The sequence below is a fragment of the Pantherophis guttatus genome, chromosome 4 (assembly GCF_059756535.1).
Source record: "Pantherophis guttatus breed Tessera chromosome 4, ASM5975653v1, whole genome shotgun sequence".
In the NCBI taxonomy this organism is placed as follows: domain Eukaryota; kingdom Metazoa; phylum Chordata; class Lepidosauria; order Squamata; family Colubridae; genus Pantherophis; species Pantherophis guttatus.
In genome coordinates, this window is record NC_142066.1 from 98980919 (window position 1) to 99002719 (window position 21801).

The 21801-nt window shown below is 34.7% G+C and overlaps 1 protein-coding gene across 1 annotated transcript in view; it reads left to right on the forward strand.

Moving 5' to 3' along the window:
- The window catches only part of ACAD11 (acyl-CoA dehydrogenase family member 11), a 55992-nt gene that overhangs the window by 1322 nt on the left and 32869 nt on the right, over positions 1 to 21801 (forward strand). The window contains exons 2-3 of the mRNA XM_034404067.3: positions 19719 to 19818; positions 20433 to 20558. Coding sequence (XP_034259958.1) covers positions 19719 to 19818; positions 20433 to 20558 — 226 coding nt within the window. The remainder of the gene's footprint in view (positions 1 to 19718; positions 19819 to 20432; positions 20559 to 21801) is intronic.

Genomic DNA, 21801 nt, shown 5'->3' on the forward strand with positions numbered 1-21801 from the left:
TTAATTAGATTTACAGCCCCCCCCCCTCTTCCTGGAGTTTAAAGTGTCATGTTCTGTTCTGTTCTGTTCTATTTTCCCTGTAGCAACAATCCTTGTGAAGTAATTTGGGCTAAGAATAACTCCAAGTCAGTCTGTGACTTTTTATGGTTGAAAATGTCTTTAAACTTACTCAAGTCTTTCCAGGTCTACTCCAACATTTTAACCATTTAAAAGATTGAAGAACAGTGGTGGTGCAGTGGTTAGAATGCAGTATTGCAGGCTAACTCTGCAAACTGCCAGCAGTTCAATCCTCACCAGCTCAAGGTGGACTTAGCCTTCCATCCTTCCGAGGTCAGTAAAATGACACCATCTGAAATAGAATAATTGCTGTTCATATATACAGCTAAAATAGTGCAATGGAATTTGGATTGGACAAATGTGCCACGCTCACCATCAAACAGGGAAAAAGAAAACTGAAGGAATCAAGATACTCTATGAAAATAACATCAAGAGTCTGGATGAAGAAGTTTACTACAAATACCTGGGTATCCTTCAAGCTGACAATATCAAGCAAAGTGAAGTCAAGAAGAAGACTAGAGGTGAATACATCAAGAGAGTGAAGATGATCTTAAAGTCCAAACTCAATGGAGTAAATACAATCAAGGCAATCAACACCTGAGCAATTCCAGTCATTAGATACATTAGAATATTGGACTCAACTCAAGCAGAATTAAAATCAATGGATAGGAAGACCAGAAAAATAATGACAATGAATCATGCCCTTCTTCCTTGCAATGACATTGACAGACTCTACCTTCCAAGGAAAACAGGTTGGTGTGGAATGTTGCAAGTACATCAAATGGCTGAAGAAGGAAAAAAGGACACTGGAAGAACATCTGAAGGACAATGAAGAAGATGCACTAAAGTTAGTATACCAGGAAAGATTACTGACTACTGAAGAAACCAAACTGGCCTACAAGAAAGACCAAATGAAGATCAGAATGGAGACATGGGAAGACAAAGCACTACATGATCAGTACATTTAAAAAATAGCAGGGAAAGCAGATAATAAACCCCTGAGGCAGGTTCTTGCCCTGTTATCTGGGAACTGTTTGACCCTGTTGCTCCTGAGGAAGTGGACAGGATCCTATGGAGTGCGTGCAAGCACCTGTGTTTTAGAACCATGTCCCTCCTGACTTGTGAAAGCTTCCCAGGAGGTGATAGGTGGGTGGATTCTGGCGGTGATTAATGCTTCCCTACATTAGATTAGATATACTGCAAAGTAAAACCCGATTATATTGTATACTGGATAAATTTAAATTAAATTGAAATTTAATTTCAAATTCAAGCAAAGATGTGTGTATTTAAAATTGTTTCGTATAAGAAAAACTTACAGAAATACGTGTATCCCCCCCCCCCAAAAAAAATGATTAAGAATTAAGGGAAAATAATTATATGATAGTGTAAAAAAACTTTACAAGAGCTTTAAAAATGTCAACGACAACAACCATAGCCAAAACAGGAAAAAAACCAACTATAAACCCTACACCAACAATGGCATCATCCCTACAGCAGAGAACAATACATAATATGATAGGAAAAGGAAAGGAAAAACCAGAAATGACAGTAAATATCATGCAAAATATGTTCCAGATGATTCAAGAAACCTTACTAAAAACAGAAAATTGCAGACAATCATGAAGAAATGAAAATGCTTCATACAGAAATTAAAAATGAAATTGGAGAAGTAAAAGAGGACATTAAGAATATGAATGATAAAATTGGGAACATTCAACAAATAATAACAGAAAATGAGCAAAGAATCAAAAACATGGAAACAAACATAGATCAAGTAGAAACAAAAATGGACACATTGGAGTAGAAATCTCAACAATTAAATAAGGAACTATCAGACTCAATAGCAATGTTGGAATGGGAAAAAGCTTTGTATTTCCTGCGTTTCCAAAACATAGTTGAAGAGAAAGATGAAGATCTGAGAGAAAAGATGGCGGTAATAGTGTCAGAAATAATACAGAGGGATAAGACAGAAATAAGAGGACAGATTGATGAAATTTACCGGGTAAATACTAATTACATAAGACATCGATTGGGAGGGAAATACATATTAGATTTACAAAGCGAACAACCAGAGATGAAATATATAAGAAATCACAAGAAGAAACCTTGACTTAGAAAGGTAAAGAAATTATAATTTTAAAACAAATACCATGAAGGATTAGAAATCAATGCCAACAATACTAATTTTTAACAACACAACTGATTAGGTACAAAGTAATGTTTAAATGGCTGACACCAGATAGAATTTTAATTACATGGCAAGATAAAAAATATAAAGTAGATACATTAGAGAAGGCAAGAGAATTTTATAATCTACATTTTATACAGAAAGAAGAACAAGAAAGCAAAGAGGAATCAGAGAGCAAAAGCCAGGAAGAAGAACAAATAGAAGAAATAGAGCGAGAAAGAGAAATAAGAAAAACCCAGGAAAAAGAACGAGAGGAAAGAGAAGGGGCAAAAGCAAGAATGCGGATGGAGACAAACACTAAAAAACAACAACAGTAGGCAATGGAAGTGGCAGTTAAACTTTTTTCAGTAAACATAAACGAATTAAATGTACCAAAGAAAAGAACACAAACATTTATAAAATTATGAAAATTGGAAGTAGATGTGATAGGTCTTCAAGAGGTACACATCAAAAAAGAATATCAAAAACTATTAGAGAATCCAAAAATAGGAAAACTATACACATCATTGGTACAAAAAAAGAAAAGAGGAGTAGCAGTATATGTAAAAGAAAAGATAAAATCAAAGTTAATCTATGCGAAGAGGGTAGAATTGTAATGGTGGAATTAGAAATGGAAGGGGAAAAAAATCATTATTAATAGTAATATATGCCCCTAATAAAAACCAACACGAATTCTTTAAAAAAAATACACAGCAAAGTAATGGATCTGGAATATGAAAATGTTTGTCCAATTGGAGATTATAATGCCATAGTAGATGCAACAAGAAAAATAAAAAAAAAGAAACACTACAAAAAGAATTTTTAAATATGATATCAGAATTAAAATTGAGAGACGTAAGGAGAGATATACATGGAGACAAAAACCAATACACATTCTATTCTTGCCCACACCAATCTTGGTCCAGAATAGATATGGCTGGATGACTGCAGATATTCAGATTGGCTTAGAAACAATAGACATAGGGGTAAATGAATCGGCGGATCACAACCCAATAATTATTAAATGGAAGGAACAAAAAAGATTTAGGAGATGGACAGTGAACCAAAATATATGTAGAGATAAAGAGTACAAACAAATGTTAGAAAATGAATTGGACTTATTGTTTACAATAAACAAAAAATAAGACACCTCCTTACAAAACATTTGGGACACGGCAAAGGCATATATACGAGAATTGAAGATTGCATATATAGGGAGAAAAAAATAAGGAAAGGAGACAACAGCAAAAAACCCTATATGATGAACTAAAGAAAGCAGAATACAAATTACAGGAAGACCTCCAAAACAAAAAGTAACAGAGGAAAGGAACATAATTAAACATAAAATAAATCTGATAACTCAAAAAGAAGTAGCCCAGAGAATAAAAATGGCCAAACAAAATTATTTTGAATTCGTGAACAAAACTGGTAGATGGCTGGCGTACAAACTGAAAAAATAAAAAGATAAAAGAATGATATACCAACTCAAAGGTGAAAATAGGGTTATGCAGTTCAGAAGAGAAATTAAAAAGAAAATTATTCAAACATTTTTTTTCAAATTTATATCACCAGGAAGAAATAGAGGAAGAAAAAATTAAACAATATATAGAAGGATCAAAAATGAATAAAATCACAGAAGAACAAAAAGAGATTCTAAATAGACCAATAACTAAACTGGAAATAGAATTGGCACTGAAAAAACAAAAAAAATAACAAAATACCTGGTTCGGATGGGATACCAGTGGAATTATATAAAAATTCACAGGAAATATTGGGAGAAGTAATATTAGAATTCTACAATGATGCTCTGGAAAATGCAAAAATCCTGAAAACTTGGATGGAGGCGATAATAACCATTATTCCTAAAATGATACAGACCAGCATTTAATATAGAATTACAGACCAATTTCCTTATTAAACACAGACTGCAAGATATTTGCAGCAATTATAACTGAAAGAATTAAAAAAAATTTGAATAACTATATACACCCAGATCAAAATGGATTCCTTCCTGGACGACAAATCAAAAACAACATGAGGATAATATATAACAAAAGGGGTAAGACAGGGATGCCCACTCTCTCCACTTTTGTATATATTAACGTTGGAGATGCTCCTGAAAAATGTTAGACAGGATCAAGAAATAAAAGGTCTAAGAATAAAGAATGAAGAATACAAGGTTCAGGCCTTTGCCGATGACATGGTGTTCATAGTAGAAGAACCGCTAGAATCAGGACCAAAATTAATTAAGAAATTAGAAGAATTTGGAGAAGTATCGGGACTTAAGATCAATAAAAACAAATCAAAACTAATAACCAAAAATAATTTGTTGTAGAACCACAAGTTCTTTATCCTTGTGTTTCAATGCTGTAATCCTTTTTGCTTGAAGTATCTCTGTTTTCATCACTCTCTTTGTGAATCTTACATGTACTTCCCTTGGTAATTTTTCAAACAAACAAACAAACAAAAACAGATATTTATATGTTCTTTTCAACATCTTCGCATCAGTAATCAGTTTATACATTTTCTTTTTTTTATCTTAATCTATCTTTTATACATATATTTCTAGTATATCATATATATGTGTGTGTGTGTGTGTGTGTGTGTGTGTGTTTTCTCAGGTTTTCGCAGGTGTTTGTATGTAGGTCTTTGGTTATTTGGGTCTTCTCCCACAGAGAACAAGAAAACGGCAAAGCCCTCCTCCCATACATAAAAGGCACCACAGACAGAATAAGCAAAATCCTCCACAAACATAACATCAAGACAGCATTCTGCACAAACCGAAAAATATCCACCATCCTAAGGAACCCCAAAGACAAAATTGAGTTAGAAAATCAAGGAGTATATGAAATCCCATGCACCGCCTGCCCCACCACATATATCGGACAAACCAACAGACGAATAAGTGCACGCATAGAAGAACACAAGAACTCAGTCAGAAAAGAGGAACCAACTTCTTCCCTGGTCCAACACCTTAAAGCCACAGGACATGATATTGACTTTAAAAAGACCAGAACTATCGCCAAAACTGAACACTTTAACAACAGAATAATCAGAGAAGCCATCGAGATAGAAAAACGCCCACACAGCATGAACAAACGAGACGATACCTCCCGCCTACCAGCCATTTGGAAACCCGCCCTTATTGACAAACGAGTCCCTAACACGACGAATGACACCAGACCCACACTCACGAGAGCCATACAGGATGTCACCACCACACATCCACGCAGAAAGGACACTCAAACCCACACTGATAATGAGCCACGACCAAGGACCAGAAGCCAGACCGCAGCTGCATCATTAGCCACTTTAAACCCCTCCAATCCATACATGAAGCAGACTGACACCCACCATGAAGAGCTCGCACAGCCACAAACACGAAGCCAAACAACAACAACGCAGCTCACCAGCTCAAATCCCCCTGCAACTCAGACTAAGATGAGCACAACCAAACCCCCACCCAAACAGAACACACCCCCAGCCAATCAGAGCACAACCAACCCCCCATCCAATCAGAGCACAGCCAAGCCCCTAACCAATCAGAACACACCTCCACCCAATCAGAACACAGCCAAGTTCCCACCCAATCAGCTCATACCCCCACTAGCAGTTAAAAGGAAGAGACAGCTGCGATCTCACATTGCTCCTGGAAGCACGAAGCCGAGAACACCAGCCTGAAGATGACGAATGAGACTTCGTCGAAACGTCACCAAGACACTTCCAATTTTACGTGGGAGAAGACTCGAATAACCAAAGACCTACATACATACATACATACATACATACATACATACATACATTCATACATACATACATACATACATACATACATATATATATATATATATATATTCTCTTAATCTAAATATTTTATTTACATTTAACATAAAAAGGTACCTAGTTTCCTTTCCATAATTTATTTCTTCCCATTTATTTCCATATTCCTCCACCTAATTTAACCATTGTTTAGTTTTCTTTTGTCCCCCCCCCCTTTTCCCCCCTTTATCCTGCTACCATTTATACCATTTCCCCCAGACTAAGTAGTATTCTGTTTCATCTTTTTCTTGTATCTTTGTGAGTTTATCCATTTCCGCACACTCCATAATTTTTCTAATCACCTTGTCTTCTGATGGTATGTCATTGTTTTTCCAGTTTTGGGCGAAAACTATTCGTACTGCTGTAATTATATGAATAATTAAGTATCTTATTTCTTTTTCATATGACCCGGTAATTATTCCCAGTAAGAAAGTTTCTGGCCTCATTTCTATTTGTTGATTTATAATTTCTTCTATTTGTGTTTTAATTGTTTGCCAAAATTGTTTTGCCTTTGGGCAGGACCACCACATGTGATAATAAGTTCCTTTTTCATGTTTACATTTCCAACATAGAGGGAAGGTATTTGGAAACATCTTTGCCAATCTGGCAGGTGGGAGATGCCACCTATAAAACATTTTATATATATTTCATACATATAAACCAGAAACATTTCTACTAGGAATATTTATGAGAACATATACCAAAGAAAGGAAGTCCTTAGGTTTGTCTTTTTATTTTTTACTTTTGTCTCTTTTTTGGTTGGAGATTTTTTTATGGAATTCAATAGAATTGGTTTTTTTTTTTAAAGTATTACTTTCCTGTGGATTGAGACTTGAAGAATAGAAGAAACTTTTGCCTTTTTAAACTTTTATTTTCTTTTTAGTCTTTATTAAACTGATCATTTTATGGACTCTTGTTTTTGATTTTGATTTTAAAATTCTATTTTTTTTCTTTTGAAACAGTTGGATTACAATCTTTTTTTTTCTCCTCTTTTTTATTTTTCTTTATATTTTTGAAGGGAAGGGATGATTTGAGATTTTTTACTTTTTTTTCTTCTCTTTTTAATTTTAAGCCTACTAATTCAATTATTGAATTAGACATTTGGATTATAATTAAACCATAAGTGGATTATCAATTATTTACATTAAGTTTTTGGAGAAGTGGAAATGAAGAAATTTACACAGCCAGCACCAAGTCCCTCAGCGGCAGAAATGCAGAAAACTTCTGAGATGATGGTGTTACGTAAATTTATGCAATCACTCTATGATGATATCAAACAGGAACTACAAGAAATGAAAGAAATAATGGGGAAGAACAAGGAGAGAATTCAGAAAGTAGAAGAAAAAGTGGAAATGACAGAGAAAAAAGTTGAAAATTTGGTTTCCGTAGACAAATCCCAAGAAAGAACAATTATTCTGCTGGAAATGGAACGTTATGAATTTTACTTAAAATTCCAAAATATAGAAGAAGAAAAAGGAGAAAATCTACCAGAAATAATTGCAGAGATTTTGGCTGAAGCCTTGGAACAACCCAAGGAAAAGATTTTAAATGAGATTGATGAAGCCTTTAGAATATATACTAGATATGCAATAAGGAATAAATGACCAAGGGAAGTACATGTAAGATTCACAAAGAGAGTGATGAAAACAGAGATACTTCAAGCAATAAGGATTACAGCATTGAAACACAAGGATAAAGAACTTGTAGTTCTACAACAAATACCCAGAAGTGTTAGAGATTTGAGGAGAGAATATCAATTCTTAATGAGATTTTTAATATCCAAAGGAGTGAGTTTTAGATGGTTAATATTTGAAGGGATCATGGTGACATGGCAAGAACAAAGACACAGACTTGATTCAATTGAGAAAACGAAGTTATTTTATCAACAATTTTGTGGACCAATGGAAGAAGATTTGGGAACTGTAGGTGTTGCAAAAGAGAAAGAGGAAGAAAAGGATAAAGAGGAAAAAGCTAAAGAGGAGAGGGCTTGGAGAGAAGGGGCGAGAGCCAAAGACCCAATTGAACAAAGAGAGACTAGGGCAATGAAATTAAAACCTAGTAATAAGTAAAGATGGAAGAAGAAATAAAAGCAATATCTTTAAATGTAAATGGACTAAATGTGGCGATAAAAAGAAACAGATTAGTGACTAAATTAAATACTCTGAAGATGGACATTATATGTTTACAAGAAGTTCGTATTAGAAAACAACACATAAAACTACTACAATATCCAAAACTAGGAGTTTTATTTACATCACTGATACAACAAGTAAAAGAGGTGTGGCATTATATATTTTTCTTTAAATTAGAACCTAAATCAATTTTTGAAGATGAGGAAGGCAGGTTTTTGATGGTGGAAATAAAAATGAACTTTAAACAAATACTTTTGATAGCATTGTACGCACTAAATGAAAAGCAGGAAGAATTTTATCGTCGATTGCACAGGAAAATTATAGCATTGAACTATGGAAATGTATGTATAATGGGTGATTTTAATGCCGTTACAGGCCCAGATTTGGATTATAAAACTGTGAAGATAAATAAAAAAACTAGAACATTACCAAAATCCTTTTTTACAATGATAGAAGAAGAATTAAGTATCCAAGATATTTGGAGACAAAAACATGTGAAGAAGAGTCAATATTTATTCAAATAGACACCTATCATGGTCAAGGATAGATATGGTATGGATGTCAACTGGACTTATAGAAGAGGTGCAAGAAGTGAATATTGGTTAAAATATTTGGGCAGACCATAGTCCGATGACAATAGTATGGAAAGGACAAAAGAAAAAGACAAGATGGACTTTGAATACAACAATATTAAATGAAAAAGGATTTCAGAAATTTGTGGAATAGGAATTGGAATTTTTTTAAAAATTAAATAAAAAGGAGGATACATCACTTCAAAATGTATGGGATACAATGAAAGCATACATTAGAGGACTGGCAATAACATACTTGGGGAAAAAGAACAAAAAGAAATGGCAGAAACAAATAAGATTGGAAGAAGAGTATAAAAACCTGGAAAAAGAGTTCCAGAAAGATGTTCAAAATAAAAAAAACTAAGAAATTGATGGAATTGAAGAAGCATGAAATAACCTTAAATGAACAAGAATCATTAGCAAATCAATTGAGAGCATCGAAACAGATTTTTTTTGAAAATGCAAACAAACCAGGAAGATGGCTAGCGTATAAACTAAGAAAAGAGAAGGAGAAAAAAGTTATAAAATATTTACAAGATGAAGAAGGGAAATTACAATATAGAACTGAAGAAAAAAAGAAAGTAATCCAAGAATATTATGAAAAATTTTATTCTCAAGAGAAGATCCCCAAGGAGGAGATGCAAAACTACCTGGAAAAATCAGATTTAATTAAAATATCAGAACAATTTAAAGGAATGTTAGATGAAAGAATAACAGTGATGGAATTAACCGAAGCAATAAAAAGACAAAAGAGTGGAAAAGCGCCTGGACCAGATGGTTTACCAGCTGAGTTGTATAAAACATTGGAAGAAGTGATTAATGTAATGTTGGATTTATTTAATGAACTATTATTAGAGGCTAAAAAGCCAGATTCATGGAAAGAGGCATATGTGACACTCATACCTAAAGAAGATACAGATTTACAATTGATTAAAAATTATAGACCGATTTCATTATTAAATGTAGATTATAAGATTTTTGCTTCAATAACGGCAAATAGGTTGAAAAAACCGTTAAATGAATATATCCACAGTGATCAAAATGGATTCTTACCAAAAAGGCAAAATTGAGATCATATGAGGATGATTTTGAATACCTTGGAATATTATGAGACTCACCGAGAAAAACAAATGGCGTTGTTGTTCCTGGATGCACAGAAAGCCTTTGATAATGTGAACTGGCAGCTTATGATAAAGCAATTACAGAGAATGGATTTTGAGGAGAGATTTATAAATATCATAAAAACAATATATGACAGACAATTTGCCAAGATAATGATGAACTGAGAAATGGCAGGAAATATAATGAAAGGTACCAGGCAAGGATGCCCTCTATAACCATTGCTGTTTATTTTGACTCTAGAAGTTTTAAACAGGAACATTAGACGGAGTGATGAGATAAAAAGGGATGAAAGTCAAAAAAGAGGAGTACAAACTACAAGCGTTTGATTTGGTTTTCATTATAGAGGAACCGCAAATAACTGGCCCTAAATTACTAGAACAGATAGAAGAATATGGAAAAGTATCTGGTTTGAAAATAAACAAAGACAAAACAAAAATTTTGGTGAAGAATACAACAGAAAAACAAAATAGAGATTTAAAAGAAAATTTAGATATACAAGTGGTGAAAAAAGTGAAATATTTGGGAGTATACTTAACTTCAAAATGTGCAACAATAAAAGAAGAAAACTACTACAAGTTAAAGAACAAATTGAAGAAGACTTGGAAAAATGGAAGAGCTTTCAACTATCACTTATGGGTCGGATTGCATTGATAAAGATAAAGATATTACCAAGTCTATTATTTTTATTCCAAACTGTGCCGATAAAAATTGAAAAGACTTACTTTCAATATCTTAATAAGATCATGAGGAAATTTATATGGCAAAGGAAAAAAGTAAGAATAAGTTTAAGAATATTGCAAGACACAAGACTACGAGGGGGATTTGGTTTACCAAATTGGGAATTATATTATCAAGCAGCAGCATTGACATGGTTGAAGGAATGGATTGAACTAAGAAATACAAAGTTGCTAACACTGGAAGGGCATGATTTACAACTGGGATGGCATGCCTTTTTATCTTTCCAGAAAAAATTAGTAAGGAAAATGTATATTTGATCATACATGTAATAACAGCTGCAAGAATTGTGTATGCTCAAAATTGGAAATCAGAGAAAATACCTTTGGAAGAAGTAATTAAAAAAAATTTAGATTGTGCAGAAATCAATAGATTAACTTTGATGATTAAGGATAAGGAAGAATCAGAATATTTTAAAACATGGAATCATTTTTATAGTTGGTTGGAAAAGAGATATAAATGACCGATATTATAACTATGTACAAATGATGATTACAATATTGTTTTAGCAATGAAATGTTAGAATGGTTTGGATGAAGATGAAGATAGCAGGAAGTTATGGAAGATGGAGTAGAAACCCGGAAGATGGAGAAGAAACCCAGAAGATAACACCGAGATGTCACAGGGAAGGGAGGATTGATGTATTAAATGTTTGTTTGTCTTAAAAACTAAAAAAAAAAAATTATTCAAGAAAAAAAGTTTTAGAATGTGCTGAGATGGACAAGTTAACAAAAGAAATTAAAGAAAAAGAAGAGGGGCTTCCGGTTTGGCTTCCGTCGTCGCTAGACGGTCTTTTGGGACCGCCAGTCCTGCCGCCCGTAAAGAGCCGCCTTTACAGCTGAGAGGCGGCTCGAAAAACTCTGTTTCTTTAAGGAAATGTGAGGAGAGCTGGCGAGTACAGGTAGAGCCCTCTGCGAAGTCCCCAGAGTTTTTTTTTACTCTTGGGGAGGAAGCAGGCTCCCTATCCAGCTCGCCGCTGCTCCGGGCTTCGGGGGAACTCTGCGCTTTGCAGAGCTAGACGATGTGCCCAACCTAATCAGCGAAAACTAACAGATTGCTTAAATAAGCAGGATGAAATCCGGATTTGGGACTCTAAATTGCAAGTATTTGTAACAACTCTATGATTGATTTTAAGAATGAAGAAAGAGTGAAAGGGGAAAAGAAAAAAAGTTTAAAATGGCGGCTGGCTGAGGCTTGAGAAGAAAGCTGAAAGCGAAAGTCTTTCTGTTTGAATGGTTTAATATGCTACAAAGTATTTCTAGCAATAGTGCTGGCTAGAAGAGAAGAGAAAAATTTCTGTTTCATGCTTCTTCCTTCTTAGAGACTTGATATTGATATTGTGTGGAGATAAGACTTTTTCTTTAAAAAGAGTCTGTTTGCGTGGCAGGATGGCGTTAAAACTGACAAAGCCAGACAACCAAGATGTGGGGGGGGCTCCCCCATTTATAAATCACAAGAGCAATTTTTGAGCTCGCAGATGCAGAAGAATGGTTTTAAAGATTTAAAGGAATTTGTTGTGGAGGAGTTGGCAAGACATGATGAGATTATGAACCAGAATCTTGAAAAATTTAGACAGGAAATTAAAGAGTTGGTTCAACAAAAGTATGATAACCTGAAGTGCTATATTGTAACAGCTTTGAAAAGCTTTTCAGAAGTAATTCTAAAGATGGATAAAGATATCAATTTAGAAATAGAGTCTAAAATGAAGGAAGCTGATTATAAGATTTATAATCTGGATAATAAAATACAAAGAATTGAAAATGATTTGACAATGATTCAAGAAAATAGCTCAGAAGTAGAGTCTAAAATGAAGGAAGCTGATCATAAGACTTACAATGTAGATAATATAAAGCAAAGGATTGAAAATGAAGTTACAATGATGCAATTCAGATCCATGGAATTTGCGATCAGAATGAGGGGAGTACAGGAAAATAATAGAGAGGACTTGAGAAAGATGTCTGCTGAAGTTCTGGCTGTGATTTTAAAGGTTAGTTTTGAAGAGGTATTGATAAGGTCTACAGAGTAAATTCTTGGGTGGCAAAGCAAAGACAATTGCCTAGAGATGTGGTGATTTATTTTACTGATAAAGGAATAAGAAATGATATTGTGCAAAAGTCTTTTAACTCCACTCTAGAAGTGAATGGAATGAAGATCTGGATATATAAAGAGCTGCTGTCCAAGATGTTAAAAGATAGAAAGGACTTTGGATTTTTGGTGACTGAGCTAAAGAAACAAAACATCCCATTTAGGTGGGATGCTCCAGTTGGTATAATATTCAGATATCAAGGAGAAAGATATCAATTAAACACTGTTGAAAAAGCGGAAGAATTTTATTACAAGGTTTTTAAAATGGGCCCAACATCTCCACGTATGTCATCAGTGTCAGGAATACAGGAGGGGGATAAAGAAAAGCAAAATGAACAAGAGATTGAAACTCAGGTTAAGCAGATGGAGATGGAGGTAATGGAAAAACAACAAGTTATAGAGGGCTTTTTGGATGAGCCGCTTTTGGATTCTCCTTCAGAGGCTATAGCTGGATCACCTATAAATATAAAAGAGGCGGCTTTGGATCTCGATTTGATGTCTTATCAAGTTAAAGACCAGCATGTAATTCAATCAGCTGATATACAAGTCCTAGAAAGGCAACCAGGGTGGAGATCTAAAACCACAACAAGTTAAGAAAAGAAGAAGCAGGTTCTACAAAACTAAAAAAATTTAAACTAAACAATTTTTTTTTAGCCAACAGATTAATGCCAGTTATTTAAGAGACAATTAAATATAATAAGCGGGATTTATAGAAGGCTGATATATGAAAATATAACTGAGGCAAATTACAGACTTATACTATTTTGAGAAGAATAACAGATCTCTGCAGTGCTGGTGTTTTTGGGATGTGGAAGATGGCCTGTGATTGAGCGGACTGGAACTTTCTATTTTGGACTCTCTGAAAAATGGATTACGTATATGTTGAGCTATAAGGCAAGAGAACTATGGAATTGGGGCATGCAGATGATCTGGCTGTTACCCTAACGTGGTTGTTGGAATTAATAATCTAGACAAAAGACATTACAGAAGATACCATATGGAATATAAATATAAAGTCACTCGGGTTTTTTTTTATATATACAGAAATACTTATTAATGATGAGGGCAGATGGTAATTGAAGATACTGAATACACTGTTGGAAGCAGGACTTGATGTTACCCTAACATGGTCGATGGAATTAACAATCTAGTTGAAAGACATTACAAAAGATACTATATGGAATACAAATTTAAAGTCATCTGAGGGTTTTGTTTATATATGGAAATATCTTTTAGTGATATGGGCAGAAGAATAAAGATATTAAATATATTATGTATGGTAGACCTGTAGGAAAGTGGGTGATATAAAATTGATATGGTACAAGGGGATAGGTTAGGTTACCGATTGCTTAGTTTAGGAAAAGTGATGTTATGTTTAGATATTAATATATTTAAAAGAAATATAAGTATCCAGGTGGAGGAAATGGGTAGATTATGAGTAGAATAAATGCCAAATTAGGATCTATTATATAGTTTTTAGCCGAATGCTGTTAGTATACAGGGGATATAATAATAATGTTAGGAAGAAATGTATAGCACATAGGGGGTGGTGTATAAGGGTGGTAAAGTATTATATAATGTGATATTAATCTGGATTTCATCTTGGAGAAGCCATGGGGGGAGGGGAGGGGGAAGGGGGTTAGGGAGGGGGGAAAAAAAGGGGGGGGAATTTGTATTTGAAAAACTTTTTCAATAAAAAGAAAAAGAAAAAGAAGAGACAGATTGCTATACAATTTGGAATAAATGGTATGAATGGTTTGAGAGCAGAAATAAAGAACAACACAATTAGAGGAGAATATAAAATGTAAAATATGTATGTAATATATATGTGTGTGTGTGTGTGCGCGCGCCTTCTCAAGTTTTCGTGGGTGTGTGTATGTCCTAATCCTAATCCGGCAAGGGACATTAGGACAGAGCCAAACCCAAGAAGAAGACCCGAATATGGGAAAAGCCATCCTGCCCTATATAAAAGGGACCACCGATAAAATTAGTAAGATATTACAGAAACACAAAATAAAAACAGTGTTCTGCACAGATAGAAAAATATCGATGATGTTAAGAAACCCCAAGGAAAAAATTGAACTGGAAAATCAAGGGGTATACGAAGTGCCATGTCAGTCATCTTACATTGGACAGACGAATAGACAAAGGTGTGCGTTTAGAAGAACAAAACGCAGTGAAAAAAGAAGAGCGAACTTCTTCCTTGGTACAACACATGAAGGCCACGGGACATATCGACTTCAACAATACTAGAACAGTGGTGAAAGAGGAACATCTTAATAAGAAAATAATTAGAGAGGCTATCGAAATTGAAAAGAGGCTGCAGAATATGAATAGACGAGATGACGCTTCTAGGTTATCAAGTATTTGGAGACCTGCACTGAGGGAAACTTGAGTTTTAACATCAGAGGATAGGCAGAGATTCCAACAGGCAACCAGTGGTGGTGTAATGCCTGCCAGAGTCCTTCCCTCTTTGCAGATGATAGCTAGCAATAGGGAGAGAGAGAGAACCGAGCCAGAAGATAGGCTGAGATCTCAACAAGCAATCAGCGGTGTTGTGATGCCTACCAGAATCTTTCCTTCTTTGCAGTTGACAGTTAGTAATAGGGAACCAGAGAAAGCTGGGCCTTTAACACGCAGTCAGGCTGCAGCTAGGATAATGAAGCAGGAGAAAAAACTGCTGCCCTCCAATCAGGACACAGAGTTGCAGGCTAACCAGCATACGTCAGCAGCAGCGAACATAGGACATAGAACATGAGGACCCAGTTTGTGGGGGCAATAAGCTGACTTTGTATAAATATACAATAGTATGAAGGCTATTGCTTAACGCATTGTAAGCCGCCCTGAGTCTCCGGAGAAGGGCGGCATATAAATCAAATTAAAAAAAAAAATAGAAAAGTAACAACTCCGATCTTGCAGCATACCCACAGCTTCTAAACTGAAAGTAGGGGCCCGATGATGACATTTTAGAGAGCTTGTCGAAACGTTGCCAAAAAAAAACAACTTTTAAAGTGTTGGTTAGGATTTTAGCCAGAGTTTCAAAAGACCTTACAAAGTGTTTTGTTGGGATGTTGGAGGATCTTAAACTGGGATTTTAGCCAGGATTTTTAGCATTTCAACTAACAGACTTTTAATGACGCGGGAAAACAACTGAGATTTTAACTTTTTACGTATGTATGTATGTATGTATGTATGTATGTATGTATATATATATATATATATGTCTTTCTCTTTAGCCAGGTTCTACCTACGTAAACCAAGATGTTATGCAGCCCTAGTTCAGTGAAATCACAATTCACTAGTTTCTGGGCTTTTTTTTTCTTCTCTTTCTGGCAGCCAGCAGACCCTTTGCTGCCCATTGGGAGACTAAGATAGATCTATTTCGGTCTTATAAGGCCGCATCAGTTAGCCACACCCTCATCTCATGTATCCTCCCTGTAAAGGTACAATATTTGTTTTTCTTTCTTTTTCGTAGGTTTTATGTGTCTTTCTCTTTAGCCAGGTTCTACCTACATAAACCAAGATGTTATGCAACCCTAGTTCAGTGAAATCACAATTCACTAGTTTCTGGGTTTGTTTGTTTTTTTCTCTCTTTCTGGCAGCCAGCAGACCCTTTGCTGCCCATTGGGAGATTAAGATAGATCTATTTCAGCCTTATAATGGGCCGAATGGGCAATGGGCAGCAAAGGGTCTGCTGGCTGCCAGAAAGAGAAAAAAAAAAGCCCAGAAACTAGTGAATTGTGATTTCACTAAACGAGGGCTGCATAACATCTTGGTTTACGTAGGTAGAACCTGGCTAAAGAGAAAGACACATAAAACCTATGAAAAAGAAAGAAAAACATATATATACCTCAAATTTTACGCGGGAGAAAACTCGAATAACCAAAGACCTACATACAAACAACCGCGAAAACCTCAGAAAACATATATGCTAATTGTTTTAAGGGGGAAAAAGTTAAGCATTAATGGGTTTTTCAGGCATCTGAAACAAATATATAGAAATGTATAAAATTGAGTCTACCTTGTCCTTCATTTCAAATGTTAGTTTGTGCATTTCCACGCAATTATAGATTTTTTGGATTTTGGAAGGTAGACTCAAATGTTATATAGCGTGAAATAGGTGGTATGATTGGATAACTCGCAGAAATGAGAGTAAATGAAAAATTTTGTATGATAATAATTAACAAATATGCACCATTAATAAGATAATGGACGTGTGACCAAAGTCACTTTTTATGTATTGTCGTTTGTATTAATATATATGTATCTTGTATATGCATAGTATAGTATTTTACTTTTATATGTTTAATAAAGTTTTGTTTTTAACCCCCCCCCAAAAAAAGAAATGTATAAAATTAAGGCTATTAGGATTAGAAAATACATTGTAATCAATCAAAAAAGGGACAATGAAGAAAATGAAACAATATGAAAGGCATGGGGGGGGAGTTACAGTGGAAAGCAGACCACGAAGAAACACTTGTTAAAAAGAGGATATATTTATATGTTGTATGTTATGTGTTTGTCAGAGTGTGTAGTTATAAAACAAAACTTTTTTTAAAAAAAAGAAAAGAAGAGCAGGCACGCACAAAAAACCTTTTCCAAACTTCTCATAGTTCATATATAGATCTATGCTTATAGCTTACATAGATCATCATTGCTATAGAAACATTATTTCATATCATGCAAACCTCATGATTTTTCTCAGCGCTCTGAAAACAATGGACCTTAGAAGAGGAAATAAATACATTTTCTGGTATATAACTCAGAGCTTTGTTAGGGAATGCTATCTCTCATTAGATTGCTGAGAATACACATTTTAAGTTACAGCAAACAAGCAGAATCCACATTTTACATTTCATAAGAAGTTACTTTAGCTACTTGGCAATTCGCCTAGAGGCTTTATCTATGCAGATGGCACATTAGGTTACAATGGAGTTCAGCTTCAGCAGGGAATCAAAGGTCATGTTAGGCACCTCTGTATATGCTCCAATCCTTTCAGGGACCCTTTCAAGATAATAACTCATAATAGATAATATTAATATATCTCAGGTGGACAAAGGTTTGACAGAGGCAGTAGCTAAGGAAATATTAAATCAGCCATAAAAGTGTTGTAATATTATAGAGCCATGTGAGTACATATGATTGCGGTTGATTAGACATACATGTTTTGTTGAAAACAAAAAATAATTATTTCTCTTATGTTTGGTGTATTTGGTAGAGTAGACTGTGATTCATAAAAATGTTAGGAGACTTGCATACATATAGAAAGTCTAACATTCCTGTTAAAATGCCAGATTTTTGAGATGCAAAAAAATCAGACCAAGATAAATCACTTCAGAATTTTTTCTGTACAATTCAATTGAAAAATAAATTGAAATCTTTCAGGGTGGAAAATAAAATAAAAAATATAATATATGGTTGTGCAAGAGAGAGGTTTAGTGATATTCCTGTGTTAGAATAATAAGAGTGTCAAGGAATCTTGTTGAACATATTGTAGGACTGCTTGATGCAGAAAATCCAAAAATAAAGGGAGTGCCAAACATAGTTATTCATCCTCCCCATTGTCTATGGTGTAACAGATTTTCCTGATGTATTAAACTATTGTTTGCTATATCCAATTATATGTCTCCAAAATCTCTTCTTCTGTAACTTAGGTCCATCAAATTTAGTCTTATCATCTGGAATAGAGGGATAGGATGCTATATTAATATAAACTGTAATATGGGTCAGAATGGACATTATGTATATATGCAGGTCAGAATGGACCTATACATGCTGATTTTGTTTTATTCCTGTACTATTATTTTATAGGGTAATTTTTCTGACTATCATAGAACTTGCAAGTGGAACAGTAAAAGGAAAAATGCAATGGTATCAACTGAAAATCCTACAATATTGAAAGCTGCTGGTTATGTGTGATAGTTCTTATGGAAAGTAGATAACCTAGAATTTCTGAACCATGTGAAACAGTATTCTCTAACATGGCACAGTCAAGTTGAGGATGAGGAAATACAAGGTTTGACATATCTGACTAGGATGGCCAAATTGAAGGGAATGATGTGGAGAAAGGAGGGAATCACTATACACAATTTAGTCAGTCTGGATTTAATGCATCATATCAGGAGACTTCTGAAATATTTTTGTTGGTTTGCAGAATAAAAACAATAGTGAGTTTTATGGCATTGCAATGACTAACATATTAATTATGCCATTAGATGTCATGGATCCCAATCTACTTCATCAATATGAAGCATAGTCCTAATAAATTGATATTACATATAAACAGAGTTATTAGTGCATGCAAGGAGAAGCATGGAGAGGAGAGAAAGGAAGCTGATGATGAAAGAAAATGTGAAAGGCATATTTAATGTAATCAGAAATTTTGATCTCTTTAATCTGTGAGGTAATACCTTTGCCTTTCATCACACTGACGCAATAAACAACTTACACAGTGTGGGAGTTTTGTTTTGAAACTATTTTTTCTCTGTGGTGCAAACTGAGGAAACTCTACTCTTCCTTTGTCCCCTCATCATTGTCTGTACTGGCTGGGAGGTGGACCTTTCCATTTGGAAAATTGTCCAAATGAAATAAAATGAAATTTAAGCATAATTCTAGAAAGAGGTCTATTGTTGAATGCATATTAATATGCAGAGGGCTGCTTGCTCAATTCTTAACATTACCAGATCTAAAAAATAGATGAATAATCCAGAATAATTCTGGAGAATTATTCAAAGTCTGTTTTAACAGTACTGAGTTTGAGGAACTCATGATAGAAGTCAGCAGTTCTTAAACTGAGGTTTTTTAGGAATATCCTGGGGTAATGGAACAATTTGTAATTGTTTGTGAATTGAGGGAGACTGCTGCTGAGCTGCTGAGACTTTTCTGTAAATCAAGAGAATCTGAGGTCTTTTTTGTGGAGGTAATAGCTTATATGAGGCTTATAAGTAAGTCTTATAAGTAAGTAATAGCTTCTTATTTACTCATTAATAATAATTACTATTATCTGTTATATCTCATATGTTCATGAAGTTCTGGACAATCAAACCCCACCTTTTACTTGAAGAAAGGACTTAAAACATATGTGCTTAGAAAGAAACCTCATGGCCCTCTCCTACCTCAGGCTCACAAGGTACTAAACTGTTATAATTAAGTATTATTGCTCTTTGTGTTTGTTTTGGGAATGCTTTGGCAGTTTGGCAAGCCATCTAGGGAGGTACTATGATAGTTTTACAGAGTAAAACTACTGTAAAACTACATTTTTCTTAAACTCTAGCTGAAAGTTGTTTATCTCCATGTCTCCTCCCTTTAGTATGATTTTCATTCTAAATTATAAATCATAAATTCTGGGATCAATTTTGATTTATTTACTCAAGATCAATGAAGCTGAAAAAGCATTGGAGGTGGGGGCGGTCCCTAAAGCACTCCAGCTGGGGCAGTTATCCCTGTACTCTGTTGTTGCTCATATTATACTAAGTAGGAAACCTATTTGCTATTATTTTTCATGATATAAAAATAGAGTTTTAAAATGCTCCATTGAGTTTTAAGCTGCATTGTATTTATAGAAATTATTATGCTTATGAAATGCTACACTATCATTATTTGCTGAAATGTATAAGAATCAAGTACTTCACTAAATTCTTCAATTCTACTAGTTTGAATACAATGAACAGACTTTGTATGGATCATATCCTGTTCATGTTCATAATGTGCAAATTTTTGTACGTCCTACAATATCCTATTCAGATTGACAGAGAATATTGGATTCAGAAAGCTTTGTTTGCAGCTGGGTTTCCAGTTCCTGAACCTCTTTTATACTGCAGTGATGTTTCAGTGATCGGAACACAATTTTATATGATGCAACATGTTCAGGTTAGTGTCCTCCTTGCAACCACATTGACTTGACTTGACTATTCACATTTTTAGACCAGAATCCAGAGATCCCTGCAGTTACTATAGCATCATAGGAGTGATGCCCTCTAAATCAACACAGGCAAATTTGGCTAAGGATATCATGTTTCTTCATATAAGAGGTAACACTGGTATGGGGTATGGCTCAACAATTTACAGGCTAGAGTGCATAGAAGTGAGACATGTTTGGCCTTTTTTTGTGTTGGGGAATTTAAGGGGAAAATATTCCTTGGTTGCTGTATATTTTCTTTTTTGTCCTTATGATAGAAATTTGTTTTTAACTTATTTTAAATTGATTCACGATCCAGATCACATGCTGAAATGAGTGGCTGTACACAGTCAGTGAGTGAGTAAGACAATAAATGAATGAGATACCTCAAACTTTACAATAAGAATAGAATAGAATAGAATAGAATAGAATAGAATAGAATAGAATAGAATAGAATAGAATAGAATAGAATAGAATAGAATAACAGAGTTGGAAGGGATCTTGGAGGTCTTCTAGTCCAACCCTCTGCCCAGGCAGGAAACCCTACGCCACTTCAAACAAATGGTTATCCAACATCTTCTTAAAAATTTCCAGTGTTGGGGCATTCACAACTTCTGCAGGCAAGTTGTTCCACTTATTAATTGTTCTAACTGTCAGGAAATTTCTCCTTAGTTCTAAATTGCTTCTCTCCTTGATTAATTCCCACCCATTGCTTCTTGTTCTACTGTCAGGTGCTTTGAAGAATAGTTTGACTCCCTCTTCTTTGTGGCAACCCCTGAGTTATTGGAACACTGCTATCATGTCTCCCCTAGTCCTTCTCTTCATTAAACTAGACATACCCAGTTCCTGCAACTGTTCTTCATATGTTTTAGCCTCCAGTCTCCTAATCATCTTTGTTGCTCTTCTCTGCACCCTTTCTAGAGTCTCAATATCTTTTTTACATCGTGGCGACCAAAACTGAACGCAATATTCCAAGCGTGGCTTTACCAAGGCATTATAAAGTGGTAACACTTCACGTGATCTTGATTCTATCCCTCTGTTTATGCAGCCCAGAACTGTGTTGGATATCAAAAAAATGATTTGCTGTCAAAGATTGTGGGACTCTCCAGAAGAATATTTGTGATGGCATAGGGCTAAAATGGGAAAGGATAATTTGCAAAAATAAGTCCTTAGTGCCAAAGGGAAGTAACTGGTAGATCTTTTCCTGTGTTATAC